Raw genomic sequence first — 26,861 nt, 5'->3', positions numbered from 1 at the left:
TGCCTGTAAAACCTCTGGGCGATTTTCAAATGACCCTCTAAAACCTGAAGTTTTTCTGGAAATTCAACACCTACTAAATAATAGATTTTTCAGCCTCTGTAGCAGATAGAAATTAAATTCAAAAAGTATTTGAGATCTTATACCTATATGTGGCTTTCATACGAAGTTGAGTTTATTTGTTCAAACCTTCAGTACATTTTTTTTAAAAATCAACAAACTCAGCAAATGTTATATTTGTCTGAATAAAAAATCCTATGCATAATACTAATACATGCCCATTAGCAAGATGCAAACATGATATGACCACTGGAAGAACAAGACATAGTTCTCATTAGCCTACTGTAATAAAAAAAAAAAATTATCATAATAATAATAATAATAAATAATAATACATTTTATATATTGCACTTTTCAGGGTACTCAACGACGCATAAAGTGATATAAGACATAAACAGTCATGATTTCTTATATCATCATCACAATCAATCAGCCTATTATTATTATTAATATTAATATATCATTAATAATATTATTATCTCCAGATGGCCACAAATCTGTCTGTTCTTCGGTGAAAATATGTCGTCTAAAAACATATTCCTCATCCATAAATGCCGGTCGATTGGTTCCGAGGGTTCAAAGTCCGGATCAGCAATAAAATCATCGGTGCTGTTTTCATCAGATCTCTTCCGTCACTTCCTGCTGAGCTCCTCCGCTCATATACATATACATATATACATATATACATATACATATACACATATACATATACACATATACACATATACATATACATATATACATATACATATACATATACATATATACATATACATATACATATACACATATACACATATACATATACATATATACATATACATATACATATATACATATACATATACATATACATATATACATATATACATATACATATACACATATACATATACATATATATATATACATATACATATATATACATATACATATATATACATATACATATACATACATATACATACATATATATACATATATACATACATATACATACACATATATATACATATATATATACATATATATATATATATACATATATATACATATATATACACATATATATATACATATATATATACACATATATATATATACATATATATATACATACATACATATATATATACATACATATATACATATATACATATATACATATATATATATATATATATATATATATATTCCTCCGCTATAGTCGTCTTCCTCCATGATTTAAAGTTCTGGAAAAGTCCCATGATGCATTGCGACACTCCCGCATGTATTCTGATCATGTTCTGATGCATTTCATTGGCCAAGAGACCGAAAATAGGTGGAAAAAAATACAAATACTACAAAATGACGTATCCTCTGTCCCGGCCTTAATGGTAGAGTGACGCAACAGCGCCCCCGGCTTTAATGGTAGAAATGCGTTAATGCTTTCTCGGCGTCAATGGGTTAAATGAGGTCATGACTGACATTTTGAGTAGTCAATTTCATAAAGACCAGAGCACTAAAAACAAGAGTCTTCTCTGCTGTCTGTGCCGAGATGGGAGCTGAACATCAAGCCGTGTTGTTTCACAGTGAAGGAAGGTGGCTGTCACCAGGAAAAGTCTTTTTATATATATATATATATATATATATATATATATATATATATATATATATATATATATTTTTATTGATTCACAGTTGCAGTAAACAGTACAATCGAAGAGACATATTTTCATTTTCTTATATAACCCAACACCCATTCCACTCCCCTAGAGACCCTTACATCGTTGTATTAATAGGTTAATACACCAGATCAGTTAAAACAACAGTGTGTAGAAAGAAAAATATTAATAATAAAAAAAAAATATATATATATATATATATACATACATACATACATACACACACCCATACATAAAATATATATAAAATAAAATAATTAAAAAATAAGTAAAAAATATAAAACATACATATATATACACACATATACACACACATTACATATATACACACATACACACGTTCTTACCGTAACTTGATTTCAAGCAGGTTTCAATCATGGAGAACTCTGTTTCATCAGTCTACTGTGGTATTTTTCTGTTAATTGTAATTATAAGTCTTCTGCTATAAAATATATATAAAATAAAATAATTAAAAAATAAGTAAAAAAATATAAAACATACATATATATACACATACACACATTACATATATATATACACAAACACACATCACCAGGAAAAGTCTTGTCCCGAGTTTTTGAACTCCGAGAGCAAATAATAATGTTTTTGGAGCAGGAGCAAAAGTATGAAGTCGCAGAAAAATGTAGAGATGAGAACTTCCTGGTGAGACTGGTGTCGTGTAATTTGCTGGTCCAAGTTGTAGGTCAAATAGCTCCTAAATCAGTCTTTAAAGGAGTCCAATTGGAAAAAATTACTTCTCGGTCTTTAACAGTTATTCAAAAGCCCAGTTGGAAAACAGCTCAAAAAACCTCTCTAACAGGTCTCAAAAATCTTCAAGCAGGAGTCCAAGATGTTGTGACAACACTTTATTATCGATAATAAACTTTGTATCTCATAATTTCAATTTTTTATCTCATAAATATGACTTTTATCTCATAATTCTAACTTTTTTATCTCATAATTATTACTTTTATCTCATAGTTTCAACTTATTCTCATCATTTCTAACTTTTTATCTCATATTTTTTACTTTTTATCTCATCATTTTTTACCTTTGATCTCATAATTTCAACTTTTGATCTCATAAATATGTGCTCAAAAATCTTCAAGCAGGAGTCCAAGGTGTTGTGACAACACTTTTTATCGATACCTTTTGATACCTTTTGATTTGACTTTCGATACTTTTTGTCGAGACCTGTTAGAGAGTTTTTTTGAGCTGTTTTCCAACTGGGCTTTTGAATAACTGTTAAAGACCGAGAAGTAATTTTTTACTTCTCAACAAAATGACTTAAAAAGACACAAAATAACTAACATAGACATAAAAAGACACAAACAAGACACATATTTATGAGATCAAAAGTTGAAATGATGAGATAAAAAGTAAAAAAATATGAGATAAAAAGTTAGAAATCATGAGAATAAGTTGAAACTATGAGACAAAAGTCATAATTATGAGATAAAAAAGTTAGAATTATGAGATAAAAGTCATATTTATGAGATAAAAAATTGAAATGTTGAGATACAAAGTTAGAAATTATGAGAATAAGTTGAAACTATGAGATAAAAGTCATAATTATGAGATAAAAAAGTTAGAATTATGAGATAAAAGTCATATTTATGAGATAAAAAATTGAAACGTTGAGATACAAAGTTAGAAATTATGAGAATAAGTTGAAACTATGAGACAAAAGTCATAATTATGAGATAAAAAGGTTAGAATTATGAGATAAAAGTCATATTTATGAGATAAAAAATTGAAATGTTGAGATACAAAGTTAGAAATTATGAGAATAAGTTGAAACTATGAGACAAAAGTCATAATTATGAGATAAAAAAGTTAGAATTATGAGATAAAAGTCATATTTATGAGATAAAAAATTGAAATGTTGAGATACAAAGTTAGAAATTATGAGAATAAGTTGAAACTATGAGACAAAAGTCATAATTATGAGATAAAAAAGTTAGAATTATGAGATAAAAGTCATATTTATGAGATAAAAATTGAAATTATGAGATACAAAGTTAGAAATCATGAGATACAAAGTTAGAAATTATGAGAATAAGTTGAAACTATGAGATAAAAGTCATAATTATGCGATAAAAAATTGAAATTATGAGATAAAAAGTTAGAAATTATGAGAATAAGTTGAAACTATGTGATAAAAGTCATAATTATGAGATAAAAAAGTTAGAATTATGAGATAAAAGTCATATTTATGAGATAAAAAATTTAAATTATGAGATACAAAGTTAGAAATCATGAGATACAAAGTTAGAAATTATGAGAATAAGTTGAAACTATGAGATAAAAGTCATAATTATGAGATAAAAAATTGAAATTATGAGATAAAAAGTTAGAAATTATGAGAATAAGTTGAAACTATGAGATAAAAGTCATAATTATGAGATAAAAAAGTTAGAATTATGAGATAAAAGTCATATTTATGAGTTAAAAAATTGAAATGTTGAGATACAAAGTAAGAAATTATGAGATAAAAAGTTAGAAATTATGAGAATAAGTTGAAACTATTAGACAAAAGTCATAATTATGAGATAAAAAAGTTAGAATTATGAGATAAAAGTCATATTTATGAGATAAAAATTGAAATTATGAGATACAAGGTTAGAAATTATGAGAATAAGTTGAAATTATGTGATAAAAGTCCTAGTTATGATATAAAAAGTCCTTTCAACTTTTTATTTTATTTTTATAATTGGCAGAAACGGGCTTCCGTACAATGAGCAAACTAACCACAACGTCTAGGAGATCACACACACACACACACACACACACAGCAGCGGAAGGCGAGCCGTTAGAAAAACTAAGAAACGAAACTCTGTTTGATTGTTTCTGAAGAAATCTGAAGATCAAACAGCTGCCGACAGCTGCGAGCCGCGGTGAGTCAATTTATTTCTTCATTTTTCAATAATAATAATAATAATAATAATCAGGATGAAAGTGAAACTAACTCTGGATTTTATTCTCAATGTTCCCAACTTTCTTCGACATCGAAATCAACATTATAGTCACAGAATATGACGGAAGCGCTCTGACGCGGCACACCCATTTATTTAATGTTAATAATAAAATAATATTATAATATTAGATTTAACTTTAACGCAGTAAAAGCTCATTTACATTTAGTCATTTAGACTTACAGGAAAAAAGAGGAACAATAGTTTTTATAAGAGGTCTAGTGACTAGAAATGTGAATTTAATCTCTTTTTAGTGATCCGGATCGTTTGTTTCAGCTTTTTCGGCTCCTAAATGGCTTTTCTTTTTTCACTACTTATACCTTTATACGTATAATTCAGCCAAATTTAGCGCTGTTATTACTTGTGATTTGTATTTGAACACATATATCACTTAAATTTCAATAAATTGCTGTTTTTACAGTTGTAAAATCCGCTGATACTCTCTAACTGGCTTCACTCTGATACATAAAGCAGATAGAAAATGCCTATAAAAACCTAAAGCATAGACATTAAAAAAGCACAGCTATTGATGTTCTAATATTTTTTTATTTAAACACACACACCTAACAAAGAGAGATAAAAAAAAAGTAATTGAGTTATGAGATCAAAAGTCGGAATTGTGAGATAAAAAGTAGAAATTATGAGATGAAAAGCCATAATTATTAGATTAAAAATCGAAATTGTGAGATAAAATGTCAAAATTGTAAGATAAAAGTCATATTTATGAGATCAAAAGTCATAATTATGAGATTAAAAGTCGTAATTGTGAGATAAAATGTCATAATTATGAAATAAAAAGCCAATTATGAGATAAAAAGTCATAATTATGAGATCAAATGTCGAAATTGTGAGATAAAAAGTCATAATTATTAGATTAAAAACCGAAGTTGTGAGATAAAAAGTCAAAATTATGAGATCAAAAGTCGAAATGATGAGATAAAAGTTATATTTAACAAAATACTGTAATGTGGTTTAATTAAAAATTAAATTGATCATGTTTTATGTTAAATCTCGACCTGTAAAGTATCTGAAGCTGTCAGATAAATGTAGTGGAGTAAAACTATAAAGTCACATAAAATAATAATAATACTCGTTATTCATTTTTACTTGCATTCAAAACTTACTGAAGTGAAAACAAAAGTTTCAAAATGTACTCAGATTATCAAAAGTAAAAGTACTCGTTATGCAGAATGTTTTATTTATTCTAAATATATCATTGGATTTTTAGTATTAACTACTTAATATACTGTAATGTGGTTTAAAAAGTCATAATTATGAGATAAAAAGTCAAAATTGTGAGATAAAAAAAAAATCGGAATTATGAGATTAAAAAATCAAAATTGTGAGATAAAAAAATCGAAATTATGAGATCAAAAGTCATAATTATGAGATTAAAAGTCGCAATTGTGAGATAAAATGCCATAATTATGAAATTAAAAGTAAATTATGAGATAAAAAATCTAAATTTTGAGATCAAAAGTCCAAATTGTGAGATAAACAGTCGAAATTATGAGATAAAAAGTCAATTATGAGATAAAAAGTCATAATTATGAGATAAAAAGTCATATTTTAAGGCTGATTTTAACTACTTAATACACTGTAATGTGGTTGAATTAAAAATTTAATTTTTCATGTGTTTCATGTGTTTATGTTAAATCTCGACCTGAAAAGTATCTAAAGCTGCAACAAAGTGCTGTAGATAAACAAGCAAACAAGAACAATAAAACAAATAAAACAGGAATAAACACAAAAATAAATAGTTTAATTGCTTTTAAAAAACAATAAATAAAAGCAAACCATAAACACTAAAACAAGAGCAGAGTCTAATTACAAGGAATAAAAAAGGAAGTAAAAGGAAGAATTAAATAGAAATACTCGAGCACGTCAGAGGTGGAAAGTCCTGAAGTTTCCAAAGTACCAACAGTAAAAGTACTCGTTATGCCGAGTGAACCCACTGTTTTAAATATAAAAAAAATATTATTGGTGATGCATTTATATAAGCAGTGTTTGAATGTTGTCAAGTTACGGCTCATTTAATGTCTAATCACTTCAAACTGATCATGTTTTTATCTTAAATCTCCACCTGAAAGGTAACTAAAGCTGTCTGTTTCCTCTAAAATGTCCTGGTCGTTTTGTGTCTTTTGCTGTGTCTATTTTAGTTATTTTGTGTCTTTCTCTAGTCATTTTGTGTCTTTTTTGGTCATTTTGTGTCTTTTTGTGTCTCTTTTAAACCATTTTGTCTTTTTTTTAGTCTTTTTGTGTCTTTTTTTGGTCGTTTTGTGACTTTTTTTGTCATTTTGTGTCTTTCTAGTCATTTTGTGTCTTTTTGTGTCTTTTTGGTCATTTTGTGTCTTTTTTTAAACCATTTTGTGTCTTTTTTTGGTCATTTTGTTTCCTTTTTTGTCATTTGTGTCCTTTTTTGGTCGTTTTGTGTCTTTTTTGGTCATTTTGTGTCTTTTGTTGTGTCTATTTTAGTTATTTTGTGTCTTTTGTTGTGTCCATTTTAGTCATTTTGTGTCTTTTTTTGTTATTTTGTGTCTATTTGTGTCTTTTTGGTCATTTTGTGTCTTTTTCTAGTCATTTTGTGTCTTTTTGTGTCTTTTTGGGCATTTTGTGTCGTTTTAAAACCATTTTGTGTCTTTTTTTTGTCATTTTGTATCTTTTTTTGGTCCATTTGTGTCTTTTTTTTGTCTTTTTGTGTCTTTTTTTGGTCATTTTGTGTCTTTTTTGTGTCATTTTGTGTCTTTTTTATGTCATTTTGTGTCTATTTGTGTATTTTTTTGTTCATTTTGTTTCTTTTTTTAGTCATTTTGTGTCTGGATGTGGTGAAGAAGTCATGATTGCTTTTTTTGGTGCTTTTGGTCGTTTCACATCCTGCCACTCCCTCTTGCCGCTGAATTTGAAGGATACTATATCATCGACACTCTATTATAACAACAAACGGACAATAAATGGGCAAATGTGGCTAAAATGACCTACTAGCGCCCCCTAGAATTGAGCCCCTGGCACAAGTTTGTCATAGAGACACGAAATTTGGTACATTCATGTATCATGGGAAGACGCACCAAAAAGTCTCAAGAAGCCATACCCAAAAACGAACTGGAAGTCGGCCATCTTGGATCGAAAAGTGACGTTTTTTTAGAGGTTTTTCGCCATTTCCACGCCGCATACTTTAATAAAACTCCTACAGATTTAATCCGATCCACTTCAGACTTGTTCAGTACCATCAAAAGGCCTTTGACATCAAAAGTTATGAAAAGCTTTGCAGACTGTAACACTATGTGGACGTGGCGTTGCGGCTAATTATGGCGTTTTTGCATAAAACACGAGACTGTATAACTTGACCATACATTGTCCAATCTGCGTCAAACTTGTCATGCATGATGATGGTCCATCACTGAACAGTTCTACGTAATAATATTTCATAAAGTCCCGCCCCTATTGATTAGCCACGCCCCTTTTCCTAACTAATGAACCGTTTGTCGTAGAGACTTGCATGAGGTGTCAGTGAACTCAGCAGAGAGTCTTTGATTACCTCGCCACTTTTATTGTTGTGGTGTAAATTCTCAGTTTGGTGTTAATTAAGTCCAAACGTCTCCTTTTCTACATTTTTTCTCTGTGTTTAGAACATTTACTGCTCAGAAAGTTCTGCAGAAGCAAACCAACGTTCACTGGTTCCTCTCTGCCCCGAGGCTGCTCATCACCAACCTGCTGAGGACGGACTGATCGGAAACTTCACCACTTTCCACCTCTGACGACAACAACAACTGGAAACCACAATGTAAATATATTAATTTCTGTACAATATATCTATAATTTCATTTAATGTGCAATATTCTCTGTGCAATGGTCAATATCCAACTGCTGACTCTGTCAACATTGTATTTAATGTTCCTAGACTTTTACATTTTATTTCTGTTTTAATTTTTAATACTTTTTTATTTCTTCTTGTTTATATTGTAAATTGTCAATACTTTACTATTATATATTTTACTTGTTTATTTGCTAATACCTCTCTTACTGTGTATATCTCTGCATATATTTAAATATATTTATTCATTGATGATCATACCACTACATGCAACAACCTTTTTCACGCTAAAATATATTTTCTCCAATGTGCAATATCTGTGAAATGTAAAGTACTGACAGTTAAAGAAACAAACACAAAAATATATATTTATATTAATAATAAATGCCAAATAGCAGAATTGCATATTTTCTATTCTGTTTTCTATATCTATGTGTCTGCTGCTGTGACGACTAAATTTCTAGTCTAAACTAAATAAATTCTGATGATCTTATTATAATTATCGAAATATAACAGTTTAATTAAAAAAACAAAAAAAAACTCGACCTGTAAAGTATCTAAAGCTGTCAGCTAAATGTAGTGGAGTAAAAAGTACAATATTTACCTCTAAAATGTAGTTTAGTAGAAGTATAAAGTTATATAAAATGTATTTTGTGTTTGTGTGTGTCTAATTTCCTGTCATGTTAAGCGACTTTGAGTACCTTTAAAAGCGCTATATAAATGTAATGTATTATTATTATTATTATTAAATACTCAGCAGAAAAAGACAATAGTGTCATTTCAGATATTTCAGGTGTTCACGTCTGTTTCTCTTTATTCTCCTGCAGATGGAATATGATGATGGAACCATCGTCTTCTTTGACCTGGAGACCACTGGGCTCAGTACGTTCATTCTCATAAGTCACAATTAAATTAAAGAGTCTTTTATCTACCTTATTTGATAACAGTCAGTGTTATAATAATTCTTTCATCTTCAACCTTTTGCCACATCGTGTTGCATAAAGTAATAACTCTGTGTAAAACACTTGTGTAAACAGCCTCTCCTGTCCTCTCCTCTCTGCTCTGTGTAAACAGCCTCTCCTGTCCTCTCCCCTCTGCTCTGTGTAAACAGCCTCTCCTGTCCTCTCCTCTCTGCTCTGTGTAAACAGATTCTCAGTGAATATTTGTCACGTGACCGTTGGTCTCAGCAGAATCAATCATGTCTTCACAGTGTCTCTGAGGAGCAGAATTGAATGTTTTTAACAGGATCTGGTTAGTGCAAACAATTTATTTTAAATGACACATGGAGAATAAACTACGGTGGCCCTGAAAGCTCTATAAGCGCTGCAGCTTAAGAAAACGCATGCAAATACACAAAACACAAGCAAATTGAGAAAACATCTTCATCAATTTGACAACAAAAACACAGCATTTAGAAAACGTGCTGCAAAGACATTAGCATGCTATTGATCAGCCTCTTATGTTAGCACACTATGATGGGCCTCTAACATTAGCATGCTATCAATTGGCCGCTAACATTAGCATGCTATCGATCGGCCGCTAACATTAGCATGCTATCGATCGGCCGCTAACATTAGCATGCTATCGATCGGCCGCTAACATTAGCATGCTATCGATCGGCCGCTAACGTTAGCATGCTATCGATCGGCCGCTAACATTACCACGCTAGGATTGTTAACGTAACTGTTTCCCAATTGGGACACCGCTCGGCTAAGATTCGATCAAAATTTCACATTAACTACTAATATAAATGATCATGTTATGCCTCCAATTAATTAAATGGTGTCAAACTAAAGTCTAACTTCTTATCTTTTGAACCGTATATTGTTTTAACCGTGTACGTTAGCCTTGGGTTTACCGGAGTCGGCTAAAGGACGCTAACGCCAGTGAATTAGCCGTGAGCTAACTGTAGGCTATCCCAAATCCGACACTTGGATCTCCACACTGTAAAACAATAAAACAATTAAACAATGGGGGCTGCTGAGTTTTTCGGGGGAAATTGGATGTTTCTGTAAGCCAAATAAATATCACCGTTATCAACCATCGTTATTAACACACCTGGACCGTACTTCTGTCCTTCACAATAAAATACAGTTCAGAAAAAATACAGATGGACTTTTAAGGTCGAGTGTCACCAAAGCGTTTTTACTGCTTTCTCTCATCAGATTTACTTCAGATTGTAATTAGACATGTAAACTGTTGAAACTCTCTCTAATCCGGCAAGATTCAACAAACTGACAAAAGACAACTTCTTCTCATTTTGGTGAGTTCTCATTGAATATGGTTTCTTCAGTTATTTACCACAACAGTGTGTTTCAGTTTCTACTTTTATTGGCTTCTATTCTCACAGAGGCATCTGTCTCTTGTGAGGTTAAAGTTTATTAGAGAAAGCATCAATTCAGATTCATCTAACAGTTCACAGATTGATTTTGTGACTCAAATCCAAAGTATGAGAGAATTTATTCCCACAACTGATTTTGAGCCACTGAGTGTTAGAGAAATGCATTGAGGAAACCTTTAAATTTAAATTATCTGACTCCAACACAAAATCCTCACCTATTTCTCTGCGCCGATCCATTGATTTGTCAGTTTTAATCAATATTGTGGACACGGCATGTCACCGAGCAGAGAAGACAGCTATCTTTCTGCTCAGCACACCATGTCCATGACCTGGAACCAACTTTCAAATCACCACTTCCTGCCTTGATATGACTTACAGAGATATTATTGGAGACACAGATTTTGCGATGTGTATATAAAATATAAAACATAAAATATATATTTTTGTGATTATAGAATCTTACTCAAAGTAGGACAGAGAAAGTTTGAGCAGATGGAGTAATTGTATTAATTATGGATGTATTTAGAGTAATCACAGTGTTAAAACAATATTAGCACATGAGCATTGTATCAAAGCATCTTACATGATTCATCTATAAATGCACAGTTAGTGAATTACTTTTACATACACAGTTACAGACACAGTTAGTGAATTACGCACGCATAGACAGTGACCAACATCCACAGAGACAGAATCACTGATTATTCTAACATGAGTCAGTGGAATTTTAAACGCATTCATTTCCAAAGACGTCACGATTGATGAGACGACAGGCGTCTTTTTATTCAAGGTGGTGGCTGTGATTGTCTAACTCGAGCTGGCATTAAAGACGTCAACAGATTCATAAGCAGAGGATCATTTCTGCCCAAAACCACAAACCAACCACATCCCGTGGAACAGGTTGAGATGAGTCACACTTATTTAACAGCTGGAACATTCAAATTTAATTATTATTACACGCATTATTCTTCAACCCCGATTGTAAAAAATCTGGGACGTTGAACAGAGACAATAAGTTAATGTTCAAACTGATAAACCTTGTTGTTTATTGTTAATATTCACTCTTTAGGAACTGAGGATGCTCTAAAGTTTTATTGTTCAACAGTCCGTCGGGGTTCCTGTTGTCTGAGTTTGAGCTTTTGTGTTTCTGGAAGAATTTCAAAAATCTCGTCATCTACAAGAATTTAGAAACCGCAATAAATGCTGTAAATCCCTCTTTGACAACTGTAAGGCACTCTTCTCATGAAAACCACAATCAGCCTCATCTGACTCATAACCAGCAACCGCCCAACAGGAGAGAACACGCCACACCGTTTCTGAGACAATCTGTAGACGAGACTCGTTTTATTAACGTTTATCGCCTCGTGGTATTTTCATTTTGTCATATTAGTCACTTTAACCCTCTGGAGTCCATCTATTTATTGAAAATACACGTTTTATTTACAGTAATAACTTTATTTATATAACATATCATATCATAGACAAGCTGAGAAAGCCAGTTGAAAGTGCATCATAGGAGTTTTCACAGTGTGACATTTATGTTTCTAGACCATTTTTAAAATGTGAATTTTCTTTCTACAATGAAAGCTATTACTATTTTTAATTTACATGCACATAGACTGTGTTGTAGTTTTATTATTTATATTTTTTTCTGCTGTTTTTGTGTGTATAAATGGCAAAAAAAAAAAAAAGGTACATTTCCATAGACACCTGTGTCTTTTGTTTGTATTTTGGGTTCCTGGCAGCTTTATACTTTGTTAATTAAAATAAAATGAAAAATCAGACTGATAGCCAAGTGTTTGTCGACAAAAAGGAGCCATGCATGTGATGTAAGGACAGACTGGAACATGCTAAACACAGACAGAAACAAATGCATAGGAAGTTGACAAATTTGGACCAAAATCTCCTGGACTTCAGAGGTTTAATCAGAAGCCTTTATTGCCTTTATTGTCATTGCACAGAGTAACAAGTACTAGTACAACAAAATTTGCCATCAACCCTTCCAAAACGTATAAAACACATATACAATATATGTGGCTTAAAGCAAACCAGAGCTGTACCCATTCTTAAAGTCTTATAGTCAAAGTAGTTATTTTGCATTGGGTTGTAATGTTTTTCTTTTTATCCTTTGTATTATTATTGTATATATTAGTATTAGTAGTTACCTTGGATTGGTATGTAAGATTGTTTTTTTTTTTTTCTCCTTTTCTCTCTTTTCTTTCTTTCTCCTTATTGTTGTATAGATTTATGATGATCTTAAACTCTAAGCTATATTTATTCAGGGTTTATTTTTTATTTATCTATTTTTTCTCAGGGTAAATCTATATTGTAATTGTAATTTTATACTATTTTGTAGATGGGGTAATTGTATATTGGATTTTTATAGTATTGTGATTTTGTATGTAGTTGTAAAAGCCCAACTAGGGACGGGAGTTGAAAATTAGCTGAAGCTATAAATCTATATGCAGCACATCAGATGCATGTCCTGTATCTATGCTAACTGCATTGTCCCTATCAAATAAAATAGAAAAATATATATATATGAAAGAGGTGAACAGGACAGGAAGACAGAGATGAAGAGAAAAAAATACAGCACAACTTGAGGAGAGGAAAGGAGGAAAAAACTATGAAAAAAAGAGTCTCACTGCAGCGCTCAACAGGGGAATTTTATCCATAACGGCCTTGAGCCAGGGCTGTTTGGGGGAGGCCAGATAAGACTGGAATTTGGGCTTAGACGAAAGTGGCAGCATACAACTTTCTGCTACTCATCTTGTCCATAATTAAATGTCCATACTGGTCTCCGGATCGATCCAGTCGATTTTCCATCGCCGTCAGTCACTCCATGATTGTCACGACACAAAGTCAGTAGATCTCTGAAAAATGCAGAGAAAAAAACACAACAATGAACAGTTTGCTGATAAAAAAAGCTACCAGATCTTCAACCTGAACAACAGAACAGACCGTTGGTCAGCACAATTCATAAGGTGTTTCCATCAGGTAGAGCAGTGGTTCCCAACCTTTTTCTTGAGGGTCCTACATTTTTACCATTGTAAACTTTGTCGACCCCCCATTGTCCATTGCTTCTATGAAGCCGAACTCAATGTGACTTTCATGGTACCCTCTCTTTTTATTTTTGAGATATTCAGCATTTTCGTCTCCCTGACGTTCCGCCACTTTTCTATTAGCTCTGTGTTTCTGTTGTTAGGTGAGGTTACCGCTAGGTGAGGTTACCTCTAGGTGAGTTTACCGCTAGGTGAGGTTACCGCTAGGTGAGGTTACCGCTAGGTGAGGTTACCGCTAGGTGAGGTTACCACTAGGTGAGGTTACCTCTAGGTGAGGTTACTGCTAGATGAGGTTGCCACTAGGTGAGGTGAGGTTACCTCTAGGTGAGGTTACCACTAGGTGAGGTTACCTCTAGGTGAGGTTACTGCTAGGTGAGGTTGCCACTAGGTGAGGTTACCTCTAGTTGAGGTTACTGCTAGGTGAGGTTACCTCTAGGTGAGGTTACCTCTAGGTGAGGTTACTGCTAGGTGAGGTTACCACTAGGTGAGGTTACCACTAGGTGAGGTTACCTCTAGGTGAGGTTACCACTAGGTGAGGTTACCACTAGGTGAGGTTACCTCTAGGTGAGGTTACCGCTAGGTGAGGTTACCACTAGGTGAGGTTACCGCCAGGTGAGGTTACCGCCAGGTGAGGTTAACGCTAGGTGAGGTTGCCACTAGGTGAGGTTACCTCTAGGTGAGGTTACTGCTAGGTGAGGTTACCACTAGGTGAGGTTACCGCCAGGTGAGGTTACCTCTAGTTGAGGTTATTGCTGGGTGAGGTTACCTCTAGGTGAGGTTACCACTAGGTGAGGTTACCACTAGGTGAGGTTACCGCCAGGTGAGGTTACCTCTAGTTGAGGTTATTGCTGGGTGAGGTTACCTCTAGGTGAGGTTGCCACTAGGTGAGGTTACCACTAGGTGAGGTTACCTGTGTATACTGCAGGAGGGATGTTACACATGTCCTTATTCTCGCGATATAGCCTTTATTTTTTACATTTTTCTATAGTGATTTTTCTATTTAAATAAATGAATAAACGTTTAATGTAGCCCTTATTTAGTTGTTTTTGTCCCACTAATGAATTAAATGCTGACTCATCTATATTTAACACATTAGATTCATTAGGTCCCTTAAAATCAAGAGGGCTTTGCGACCCCCCATGGATCTTTGGCGCCCCCCTTGGGGGGTCGGCCCCCCCTGTTGGGAATCACTGCTCTAGTGAGCCGCTATGGGTGTGGCTTGGGAGAGAGGATCCGCCCAGTGTTGACCGGTCTGTACAAATAGAATGGTTTTATAATTTTTTGAATATGATAGCCTGTAATTATTTCTATCTTCTTCCCTCTTGTTCTCCTTCAACTCTCCCCTTTTCTGCTTTCAGACACTGACTGGTGTCACATCATCCAGCTGTCGGCCGTCTGTGATGGAGAAGTCTTTAACGAATTCATCCTCCCACTCTGTCCCATCGATGAGGGCGCCACTCGAGAAAACGGCTTCACCGTCCATAATGGCTATCTGTATCGAAACGGGAATTATATACCAACTACCGGTCTTTATCGCACTATCAAGTCCTTCATCCAGTTCCTCTCCTCCTTCGACGGCCCCGTGTGGCTGGCCGCCCACAACGCGAGGTGGTTTGATGCACCCATTCTCGCCAGAGTGCTGCGGCGTTGCCATCAGTGGTGGAAGTTCCAGGAGGTGGTGTCTGGCTTTGTGGACACCTTGCCGCTAAGCAGGTTCCTCTATCCTGAACTGAGGAGTCATAAGCAGCCGTACCTGGTCAAACACTTCCTGGGAGAGACCTACGATGCCCACGATGCAAAGGAGGACGCCACGATGCTGGAGCGACTGTTCAACTATTGGGATCCTGACGAAGACGACGTCGAGCAATTTACCGACCCGACTGAAGATTACTAAAAAAGAAAAATCTAATTCTGTTCATTCCATTCCATTTAAAAACAGTATTTTATGTAAAACACACCTTTTCCCATAAAAATCATTAAACTCGGACTCAGAGTCGATCCGAGACTAGAGTCTGAGTTTTATTTACGTTTATCACATCATGGTATTTTCATTTTGTCATATTAGTTACTTTTACGACACACAGTCAGTAGATCTCTGAGAAATGCAGAAAAAAACCTCCTTTTCAAGTATTTATTTTTACAGCAACCTATGCCCTTTAACCTCAAAATGTGTGAAACGTGTATCTGGAGGAGTGTGCGCGCGTGCGTGTATCTGTAACTGTAATCACATCAAAGGATCAAAGGCAATCACATCAAAGGATCAAAGGCAATCAGAGCAAAGATCAAAGGCAATCAGAGCAAAGATCAAAGGCAATCAGAGCAGAGCAATCAACAGAATTAACTGCCAATGTTCCTGAACAGTGACAGCAGCCAGTGGTGGACAGACTGGAATTTCTGGCCTCGAACAGAAAGCATTTTTGGCAAAACCATAATACCTATCATTGATCCGACTTCACTTTGAGCGTCCTGAGTTCTTCCTGAACGTCTACATATGTTTTTTGTGAAGAAAAAGGAAGAAATAGCTTTGTAAGAGCGATCTGAAAAACTGTTAAATATGCTTTTTTACAGAAATCTTCCTGTGTTTTTAATATGGGAGTCAATGAGGCTGTTGGTGCGTGTTGGTGGCGCATCTGTACGTCCTACGCCCAAACTATAACTCTGACAGCTTTACCAGAGGATTGTGAGTGAGAAGACAAATTTTCCTTCGTTTCTATGTATAAATTATTTCTGTAGAGTGGAATTTGCGGCCTGGAGCGCAGTTTTCAAATTTATTTTTTGACAATTTTTTCTCTCCCTCTACACTCTGGCGATGATGTCACACACTGTGACACGAACATTCCGTGCAATACACACCCATTATAATCTCAGAATTTCTCCAAAAATGATCATGGTCATTGAACAGGGATTGATAAAAAACTATATGACCTATCAAAACGTGGATTAATACACCAATACACAAAACGTATCTCTACTGTTTAAAGTGTAAATGGAGTCTCTAGGTGAAATTATGCCGGAGAAGTAGACGTTTAAAAATCTCCAATTATTGTTCTTTTTCGCTAATTTTTTTCAGCCGTCCCATTCACTTCAATGCAAAATTTTGGGCAGTTTTTCGCAACTTACGTTGCGAAAAATTTGTATTCCGTAGAGACAAGTAATAGCACACCGATCCCGATCAAACCGCACATTTTGATGTATAATTTGTAGCGGGACAAAATTGTGTCCAGAAGAGGAAGAAGAAAAAATCCACAGTATAACAATAGTGCTCGGGGCTACAGCTATTGCTGTAGGGGCAAGTGCTCTGTGCGATTGCCCCGTGGCCGTAATTATGAGATAAAAAGTCATAATTATGAGATAAAAAGTCAAAATTATGAGATGAATTGTCTTACTGTCTGGGGCCTATAAGGTTGTCTCCATAGCAACCGCTATGTTATCGCTTTTTGTCATTCCAGCGACTGATTAAGTACTGGGCAAATGTGGGTCTCAGGCTTACACACTCAAACTTCCACATATACAGATATGCATACATCCCCCCCAACCACCTCCCCAACCCACGCCTTCGACGCTTCGTACCCCCAGCGAGACAAACTGGTCTACGTCCAGTATTGTATTGTATTGTGCTTATGTTGCCGAGGTTTTTTTCATAGTTTTTTCCTCCTCTCCTCTCCTCACGTTGTGCTGTATTTCTTTTCTTCATCTCTGTCTTCCTGTCCTGTTCACCTCCATCATATTGTATGTGTGTTTTTGTACGTTTTGGACGGGTTGGTGGCAAATTTCGTTGTACTAGTACTTGTTACTATTTGCAATGACAATAAAGGCTTCTGATTCTGATTCTGATTGTCCTCCTTCAACCCTTCCCTTTTCTGCTTTCAGAAACTAACTCGTGTCACATCATCCAGCTGTCGGCCGTCTGTGGTGGAGAAGTCTTTGACAAATTCATCCTCCCGCTCCGTCCCATCGATGAGGGCGCCACTCGAGTTAACGGCTTCACCGTCCACAATGGCCTTCTGTTTCGAAACGGGATACGTAGACCAACTACTGGTCTTTATCGCACTATCAAGTCCTTCATCCAGTTCCTCTCCTCCTTCAAACGCCCCGTGTGGCTGGCCGCCCACAACGCGTGGAGTTTTGATGCACGCATTCTCGCCAGAGTGCTGCGGAGTTGCCATCACTGGTGGAAGTTCCAGGAGGTGGTGTCTGGCTTTGTGGACACCTTGCCGCTAAGCAGGTTCCTCTATCCTGAACTGAGGAGTCATAAGCTGCAGGACCTGGTCGAACTCTTCCTGGGAGAGACCTACGATGTCCACGATGCAAAGGAGGACGCCAAGAGGCTGGAGCGACTGTTCAATCGTTGGAATCCTGACAAAGAAGACGTCATCAAGCGATTTAACAAGCCAACCTGAGATTACTAAAAAAATGAAAATCTAATTCAGTTCATTCCATTTCATTTCAAAACAGTATGGTATGTAAAACACACCTTTTCCCATAAAAAATCATTAAACTTTCATTTGATTCTTTTCAACAACTTTGAAATTTTTTTATTTAAATTACAGTTTGCACCAAATTTCAGCTGTCATGTGTTGGAGGAAGGTGTGAGGAGAATTTACTCTAAATAATATTCCACAATTATGGGTACCAACAATCTACTATGTTTTCCAGACTTCCCTAAATAGGGACTTAACCCTTTATCGGGCGAAGAACTATATTTGGTAACTTCAGTGGACATCAAACTATTACAAACTGCTACCAATCAGTATGATAGTAATATAATAATATTAACTTTATTGACCTGGACCTCCAATGTAAAAGTGGAAAATTTAGAAAAAAATCTGCAAGAAACAGTTCAGTTATTATTCAGTGACTTGTACGAGGAGAACTTGACTATGATGGCATATTAGGGCATATTAAGTATGAATAAAAATGAAAATACAAACCCAGGGGGTAATATTTCCAGAAAAAAAGTTGAAAATTTACTCGATTAAAGTGGCAAATCTGCGCGAAAAAAGTTGCAGATTTACGAGAAAAAAGCAACTTTTTCTTGCAGGTTCGCCACTTCAAATCTCATAAATCTGCAACTTATTTTCTTGTAGATTTGCCACTTTAATCTTGTAAACTTTTTTCTAAAAAAATATGACCCCCCTTTCCCCTGGGTCCATGTGTTTTTTTACACAGTCCACATTCTGGCAGTTTGTAATATCCTCCAATATTCTCGGGTTGAAATTTGGAATTTGCAAGTATTTCAATGAGTGGCCTATTAAACCTCTGTAGTCCAGGAGATTTTGGTTCAAATCTGTCAACTTCCTGCATTAATGTCTGTCTCTGTTCAGCATCTTTCAGTCTGTCCTTACATCACATGCATGGCTCCTTTTTCTCCACACAAACTTTGCTATCATTCTGATTTTTCATTTTATTTTAATTAACAAAGTATAAAGCTGCCAGGAACCCAAAATACAAACAAAAGACACAGGTTTCTATGGAAATGTACCTGCATGTAAATTAAAAATAGTAATAGTTTTCATTGTAGAAAGAAATTTGACATTTTAAAAATGGTCTAGAAACATAAATGTCACACTGTGAAAGCTCCTATGATTGAACTTTAACTGGCTTTCTCAGCTTGTCTACATATCAGATATAAATAAAGTTATTACTGTAAATAAAACGCGTATTTTCAATAAATAGAGAGAGAATTACCTCAATCCACACACCCACTCCACTCGTCCTTTGATGAGAGAAAGGATGCAGCTCAGCTCACAGCTGATCACCACTTTATTGATCACAATGAGTCAGAAATGTGCACCAGAGTCTCTGGTTCTGGATTAGTGAGTATGGAGACTGTCAGAAGCCTTTTATACGCTCCGTCCCACCTATTCTAACATGAAGTAACTACTCTGAGGTGTTGTCTCGTCTTCATTGGTCCTCTTCACCTTCAGGAACACAGTCACACATCTCATGCTCTCCACACGTGAACACTTCCTTATTCTCACACTGACACAAGCAGGCAGTTACTCTGTTTCATCACTGACAACTGTTATCCACTTCCTTTCTTCACTTTGTGGCCTTGTGTTGTCAGATACTTACACAACAGGACATCAGTAATATAGCACACATGCTTAAACCTCTCAAGTCCAGGAGATTTTGGTTCAAATGTATCAACTTCCTCTGCATTAATTTCTGTCTGTGTTCAGCATCTTCCAGTCTGTCCTTACATCACATGCATCCTTTCTCTCCACAAACAATTGGCTATCAGTCAGAGTTTAATTTTTTTCAAATTATAGTACAGTATAAAGCTGCCAGGAACCAAAAGACCCAGGTTTCTATGACCTGTCATTTAATCATTTTGTGTCTTTTTAAAAAAAAATTGAGTCTTTTTAAAGTAATTTTGTGTCTTTTAAAAAAAAGTGTCTTTTTAAAGTATTTTTTGGTAATTTTGTGTCTTTTCTAATAATTTTGTGTCTTTTTTTTTTTGTAATTTTGTGCATTTTTTTGGGTCATTTTGTGTCTTTTTTTTGGTCATTTTGTGTTTTTTTTGTAATTTTGTGTCTTTTTTTGGTCATTTTGTGTCTTTTTTTAAATAATTTTGTGTCTTTTTTTAGTAATTTTGTGTATTTTTTTGGGTCATTTTGTGTATTTTTTCAGTCATTTTGTGTCTTTTTTTGGTCATTTTGTGTCTTTTTAAAGTAATTTTGTGTATTTTTTGGGTCATTTTGTGTATTTTTTGGGTCATTTTGTGTATTTTTTCAGTCATTTTGTGTCTTTTTTTGGTCATTTTGTGTCTTTTTTTGGTCATTTTGTGTCTTTTTAAAGTAATTTTGTGTATTTTTTGGGTCATTTTGTGTCTTTTTTTGGTCATTTTGTGTCTTTTTAAAGTAATTTTGTGTATTTTTTGGGTCATTTTGTGTATTTTTTCAGTCATTTTGTGTCTTTTTTTGGTCATTTTGTGTTGTTTTTTTTGTAATTTTGTGTCTTTTTTTTGTAATTTTGTGTCTTTTCTAATAATTTTGTGTCTTTTTTAAGTAATTCAGTACTTTTTCAGTCATTTTGTCTTTTTTTGGTCATTTTGTGTCTTTTTTAAGTAATTTAGTTTTTTTTCTGTCATTTTGTGTCTTTTTTTGGCACTTTGATACTACCTCCAGCAGCCGCCAGGTAATTTGAGTTTGAGACCCCTGGTCTACACTGTATGACTTGTTATAAAAATTACATTAACCTGGGTTTTTGGATAATTCTAGTCATGTAGCTCAGATGTCTCTCTTATGGCTATACTGTATGTTTAAGGAGCATGTTTTGTGTGTCATCAAACATGTTTCAATGTTCTTGGACATGTCTAGTGTATGATTGGACATGTTTTATGTGCTGACGTGGGCAAATTGGGTTTGAGGAATAATTGGACCTGGAGCACTGGAAACTCTAGTTAGCCCCCCCAAAGAGTACCTATTCTAACATATTTATTGACAATTTTGACATTATATTGTGCCTCTTTGTGTGTAATTTGTTTTGGTATGTTATGGTATGTGTCAAGTTTTTTTTTGTCTTGTTTCTTTATTTGTTTATCTATTTTTTTATTTTATTTTATTTATTTTTTACTACTACTACTACTACTACTACTACTACTATTATTATTATTATTATTATTATTATTATTATTATTATTATTATCATGTGTTCTTGAAGAGTACCTATTGTGACAGTTGATGCACTCAAGTGGACATTCAACATTCCTACATTATATTGTGTATACTTTGTTTTAAAATATCATAGTTTGTGTCAAGTTTTTATTTATTTACCTTTTATTATTATCATTATTATTATTATTTGCGTATGTATGTTCTTTGTTACTCTGAAAATTGACAATAAAAATATTTTGAAAAAAAAATTCTTATAAAATGACTGTTATTTTACTTTTTTAAAGTGCTTTTCTTTCAAAAATAAGGACATTTCTAAGTGACCCCAGACTTTTGAGCTGCTGTGTATATATTTAAAATGATTGATGCATAATAAAATGCACACTGAATGTTTTACACAACATGCTTTTTATTGACCAGCTCGTTGCACTTCCACCTGTATCCTGCGGGGGGCAGCACTGTGTTTGAGACAGCTGTACTGGGTTCATTTTTCACAAAAGAAGAAATAATTTCACAGAAAAATCATTTCGAAGCATAGACTGTATATAAATAAAATTTCGAAGCTGTATTTCTTGTTTTTTTGTCGGAAAATATTACTTTAACTTACTACAAATATACACCATTGATATTATATCTACATATGTTTAAGTCAGCGCATGTTTAACAGCAATAAACTACAATTTATTTCTCCTGTTCAATTCATCTTCAGCGAGGCTTTTGTTTTGAAAGGAGTTTTGAACTTCCGGCTCGGCAGGTATTTAAAAACACGGAGGGAAAGTGTCCAGTGTTCACGCTGAATAATGTCTCTAAAGTGTCTCTGTGTGGTTTATTAAACAAACATAACTGTGGCTGCTGTATTTCAGAAACATTATTGACACTTTGGCCGCGGCGGGATGCAAAATAATGATTCAGACGGAGCTGAAAAGTCTCAACGGTCGCTGGTTTTCTTCGACCTGGAGACCACCGGGCTCGGTGAGAAGATCTATTTATGCTTTATATGAGATATTATGACGGATAAAACTGTACTAGTAATGATATAAAGTTTACCTAGCAACAGTACAGTCATTTATTTAACTCCTATGGTGATAATAGCTTGGTTTCAGTCACGTGATTGTGATGACGCGTTAAGGGGGCGTGATTACCAAATGGCTGTCCGGAAGTGAAAATGGCGACTACGTCATTGTTTGTGGGTTCTTGTTTGGACACCGGTGTTACGGATTAAAGTGTGACCCTGTTAAAAAGTGATCACGACAACTGCATTTTAAACGTCTAAACGGGCTTTTGGCTCATAAACTTACTCAATAAACAGACTCCAGTGACTAATTTTTGATTTTTTTTTTAATATAAAACGAAACACAGAGAGCAGCTACGTAACATTATTCTCCTTTGTTTTAATCAACTGCCGTGACAACTGAACCACAGGCACATCCGGTTAATAGTCGCCTGTTAACAGGGTCGCTTTTTAACCCATAACACCCCGGTCCCCAGATTAATGTCATATATCTGTAGGTAAAACTATATTGGTAATTGTATAAAGTTTTCACAGCATCAGTACACTAATTTATTTTTATTCCTATGGTGAAAATCATAAGAGCTGTCCAAACGTTTTCCCTGATTGTGGGTTCTTGTTTGGACACCGGTGTTACGGATTAAAGTGTGACCCTGTTGAAAAGTGATTATGACAACTAGATTTCAAACGTCTAAACGGGCTGGTGGCTCATAAACAGACTCCTGTGATTAATTTTGACTTTTTAATGAACCACAGGCACATCTGGGTAATAGTCGCCTGTTAACAGGGTCGCTTTTTAATCCAGAACACCCCGGTCCCCAGATTAATGACAGATAAAACTACATTGGTAATGGTTTAAAGTTTCCACAGCATCAGACACTAATTTATTTAACTCCTATGGTGATAATCATGTGAGCTGTCCGAACAGCTTCATTGTTTGTAGGTTCTTGTTTGGACACCAGTGTTACGGATTAAAGTGTGACCCTGTTAAAAGGTAATTACGACAACTTAATTTTAAACGTCTAAAGAGGCTGGTGGCTCATAAACGTTCTCAATAGGACGCCGTTTTCTGAGATGGCTGCACACATTGTAGTATTCCCTCCTGGTTGGACATCGATGGTTGCTCTCTGTCCAATGAGATTCCTTCCATGTCTTCTACCATTTGCCAGATTGAAACCTGCCTCATCAAGGTATATGAATGTGTGCAGCGGTTCCCTGGCCTCCAGCTCCAGCAGCCTACACGCTTGAATAAAAGAAGAGAGGGCGAGAAAAACTATAACTTTTCCTGTGTAACATAATGCATTTTGGTCAACATATGGTACAGTATGTCGTGTAAATACACATACAAAGAACTGTCATGTAATTGTAGTGCATTACACTACACAAAGTAAACAGTTTACAGCACTGAACATTAGAGTATGCATAGAACACATACATGTCTTACCTGTACATACTGGTGACGGGTCTCCTTTATTCTGTTGCTGTTCCGTTCAAATGGCACTTTGTACAATTGTTTCATGCTCATTTAATTTCTTCTGAACACTCTTGTATACTCTGTTTCAATTGTAGCGATTTTAAAAGATGTCATCCTCTTTAACAGCACTTTGTATCTCTCTCAACCTTATTGCATTGTTTGCAACCACCATTGCACAAATGGCTTCCTCTTGTTGTGGAGTAAAAGTGGGCCCTCTTCCACCTCTACTAGGTTGTCTTGCAATCCTATGTGGTGCAGAGTAAAAAACAGTTACGTAAAATGGCAAATGACACAATGACAGCAGTGCAGTGCAAATTGTTTAGTGCTGAATTACTGTCCATTTATACACACCCGTTCTCCCCACGAAATGTTTTTATAATTGAATTTACAGTGGTTCTCCCAACATTTGGCTGCACCCTTCAACCAGCCTCAGCCATTATGAGGCCGTGATTAACAACATGGTCCACAATTGTAGCCCTGATTTCATCAGTAATCTGCCTATGTACTTGGCCTCTTCTTCCTCTTCCTCCCCGCACTCTCACCCCTCCTCCACGCGGCTGACCTTCCATTTCTGTGTCTCTGTGAAAAAATATAAAAAATTTGCTTGACAGATTTTGACAACGAGTTCAACATTTTTGTATGTAATGACTCAAGCAATGAAATGAGGACTATTAGTTTTATATGGAATGACTATTCAGCATTCACAAGTATAGTTAATTTTGACTGACATGACATGAGCAAATGATAAAGTTATAAAACAGCAGAGAGTTGTATGAAAGCTCTTGATGACTGTCCAAAAGCATATGTAATTTGTTGTAAGGAGAAACTGCTGCTATGATGTGTACTAATGACTAAATGTTGTGAAGGTTGAACTAACTGTTGTGCAAATGTTAATATTGATGTGAGAAATGCACCAAAGCCATTGAGAAAAACTGTATTTAATTGGTGATAATCACTGTTTGTGGGTTCTTGTTTGGACACCGGTGTTACTGATAAAAGTGCCACCCTGTTAAAAGGTGATTACCACAACTGCATTTTTAACGTCTAAACGGGCCGATGGCTCATAAACGTACTCAATAAACAGACTCCAGTGAATTACTGGAACTAATTTTGACTTTTTATTGAAAAACCAGACAGCTACGTAAAGTTATTCTCTTCTGTTTTCATCAACTGCCATGACAACCGAACCACAGGCACATCTGGGTAATAGTCTCCTGTTAACAGGGTCGCTTTTTAATCCAGAACACCCCGGTCCCCAGCGTAATGATGATTAAAACTATATTGGTAATGTTTTAAAGTTTCCACAGCATCAGACACTAATTTATTTAACTCCTATGGTGATAATCCTACGAGCTGTCCAAACAGTTTCATTGTTTGTGGGTTTTTGTTTGGACACCGGTGTTACGGATTAAAGTGTGACCCTTTCATGTCTTCATTTTTTTCCCCAACATTTTATTGACCAAACAACTAATCGATTAATCGTTTAAATAATCGACAGATAAATTGATAATGAAAATAATCGTTAGTTGCAGCTCTAATCGATATATCGCCCCGCCCTATATGATCGTACTCACAGCTCGTGAGTCAGCCTAAGATCTTATCATCAAAGTTTTTTTTGATTCAACCCTCGGTGTCTCTCCGTGAATAAAACCCTCTGAAGCTCATGGCGTGATGTTGTCTCTGAGCAGGTCAGACGTGTGAGATGGTCCAGCTGGCTGCAGTGAGCGGAGGTCACTCTCTCAACCTCTACGTCATCCCTCGCTGTCGGATGGAGCGAGGAGCAGCCAGAGTGACGGGCTTCAGGGTCCGCAGACACCGACTCTACCTGCACCGCCGGCTGGTCCTCACCAACTCTCTGCGGGAGGTCCTGGTCTCCTTCATCGCCTTCCTCCACATGCTGGGGCGCCCCCTCGTCATCGGACACAACATCCGGCGCTTCGACTGCCCGCTGCTGGCCCGGGCTCTGGACCAGCTGGACCTCAGAGGGGAGTTCGAGGCGGCGGTCTCGGGCTACGTGGACACTCTACCGCTGGCCCGCGAGATGCTGAAGGAGCGCGGCCTCCAGAGTTTCCGGCAGGAGAACCTGGTGAGGGAGCTGCTGGGGCTGGACTACAAGGCCCATGATGCTTTGGAGGACGTTCGGGCTCTACAGGCTCTTTACAGCGTGCTGCAGCCCACAGCAGAGCTGGTCTGCAGGCACCGGTTCACCCTGGACACCATGGGACTCAAACCTGCTGCTCCACCTAAAGGGAGCGGGGGGGGCAGCAGCACAGCGCCCCCTGTGGGAACATTTCAGACACACAGTGAAGCTCTCAGAGAGCAAAGAAGACAAGGACACGAAGGAAAACATGAAACTCACCGTGTGACTGTTTAACTCAGGGATGGGCAACTTAAATGCTGCAGGGGGCCACAATGTTTCATGTTCACTACCACAGGGCCACATATAGGAGCGTGCACTTAACCAGATATGATGAAACTGCAATTTTAAATATGTTTACAGTGCAGTAACTTAACATATTTCATGCTCAAATACATGTTTAACAGTATAAATAGGAATACAAAAGGTTTGAAGCAAACAAAAAATAACCACTTACTGTGATTTCTTTATTTTTCAGTGCAAGAACAGCAGACTAACATTAATTGCAAGAAGTAATTTTGTGCATTTTTACACTGCACTTTTAAGATCAGAAAAAAAAAGATTTAAAATCACATTTTATGTTGGACTAAAGGACCAAGACACAAAAATGACAATAGACACAATGACCAAAAAAAAGACATTTCACACAAAATGACCCAAGAAAAGACACAAAATGACCCAAAAAAAGACCCAAAATGACTCAAAAAAGACTCAT

The 26,861-nt window shown here is 35.5% G+C and overlaps 2 protein-coding genes across 4 annotated transcripts; both read left to right on the top strand.

Moving 5' to 3' along the window:
* The first annotated feature begins 4,499 nt into the window (after positions 1–4,499).
* Positions 4,500–18,871, top strand: LOC131973920 (DNA polymerase III PolC-type-like). 3 transcript variants are annotated; one of them, XR_009394595.1, is made up of 5 exons: positions 4,500–4,618; positions 8,323–8,477; positions 9,335–9,389; positions 15,269–16,590; positions 17,781–17,919. XR_009394595.1 is itself a non-coding variant. In XM_059336057.1 (4 exons), exons 3-4 carry the CDS (start codon positions 9,335–9,337, stop codon positions 18,308–18,310), a joined length of 585 nt encoding a protein of 194 aa, XP_059192040.1. In that variant the 5' UTR covers positions 4,500–4,618; positions 8,323–8,477; the 3' UTR covers positions 18,311–18,871. The 3 variants fall into 3 exon arrangements, 2 of the variants coding, with proteins under 2 accessions (XP_059192040.1, XP_059192039.1); XM_059336057.1 differs by lacking the exon at positions 15,269–16,590 and having other exon boundaries at positions 17,781–18,871; XM_059336056.1 differs by having other exon boundaries at positions 15,269–17,921.
* A 3,212-nt stretch (positions 18,872–22,083) lies between these two features.
* On the top strand, positions 22,084–26,861 carry plex9.2 (PML-like exon 9.2). Its single transcript, XM_059335629.1, has 3 exons — positions 22,084–22,280; positions 22,390–22,498; positions 25,698–26,861. Exons 2-3 carry the CDS (start codon positions 22,420–22,422, stop codon positions 26,381–26,383), a joined length of 765 nt encoding a protein of 254 aa, XP_059191612.1. The 5' UTR covers positions 22,084–22,280; positions 22,390–22,419; the 3' UTR covers positions 26,384–26,861.

Source organism: Centropristis striata, chromosome 6 (assembly GCF_030273125.1).
Source record: "Centropristis striata isolate RG_2023a ecotype Rhode Island chromosome 6, C.striata_1.0, whole genome shotgun sequence".
In the NCBI taxonomy this organism is placed as follows: Eukaryota; Metazoa; Chordata; class Actinopteri; order Perciformes; family Serranidae; genus Centropristis; species Centropristis striata.
This window is presented reverse-complemented; position numbering and strand designations above follow the sequence as displayed.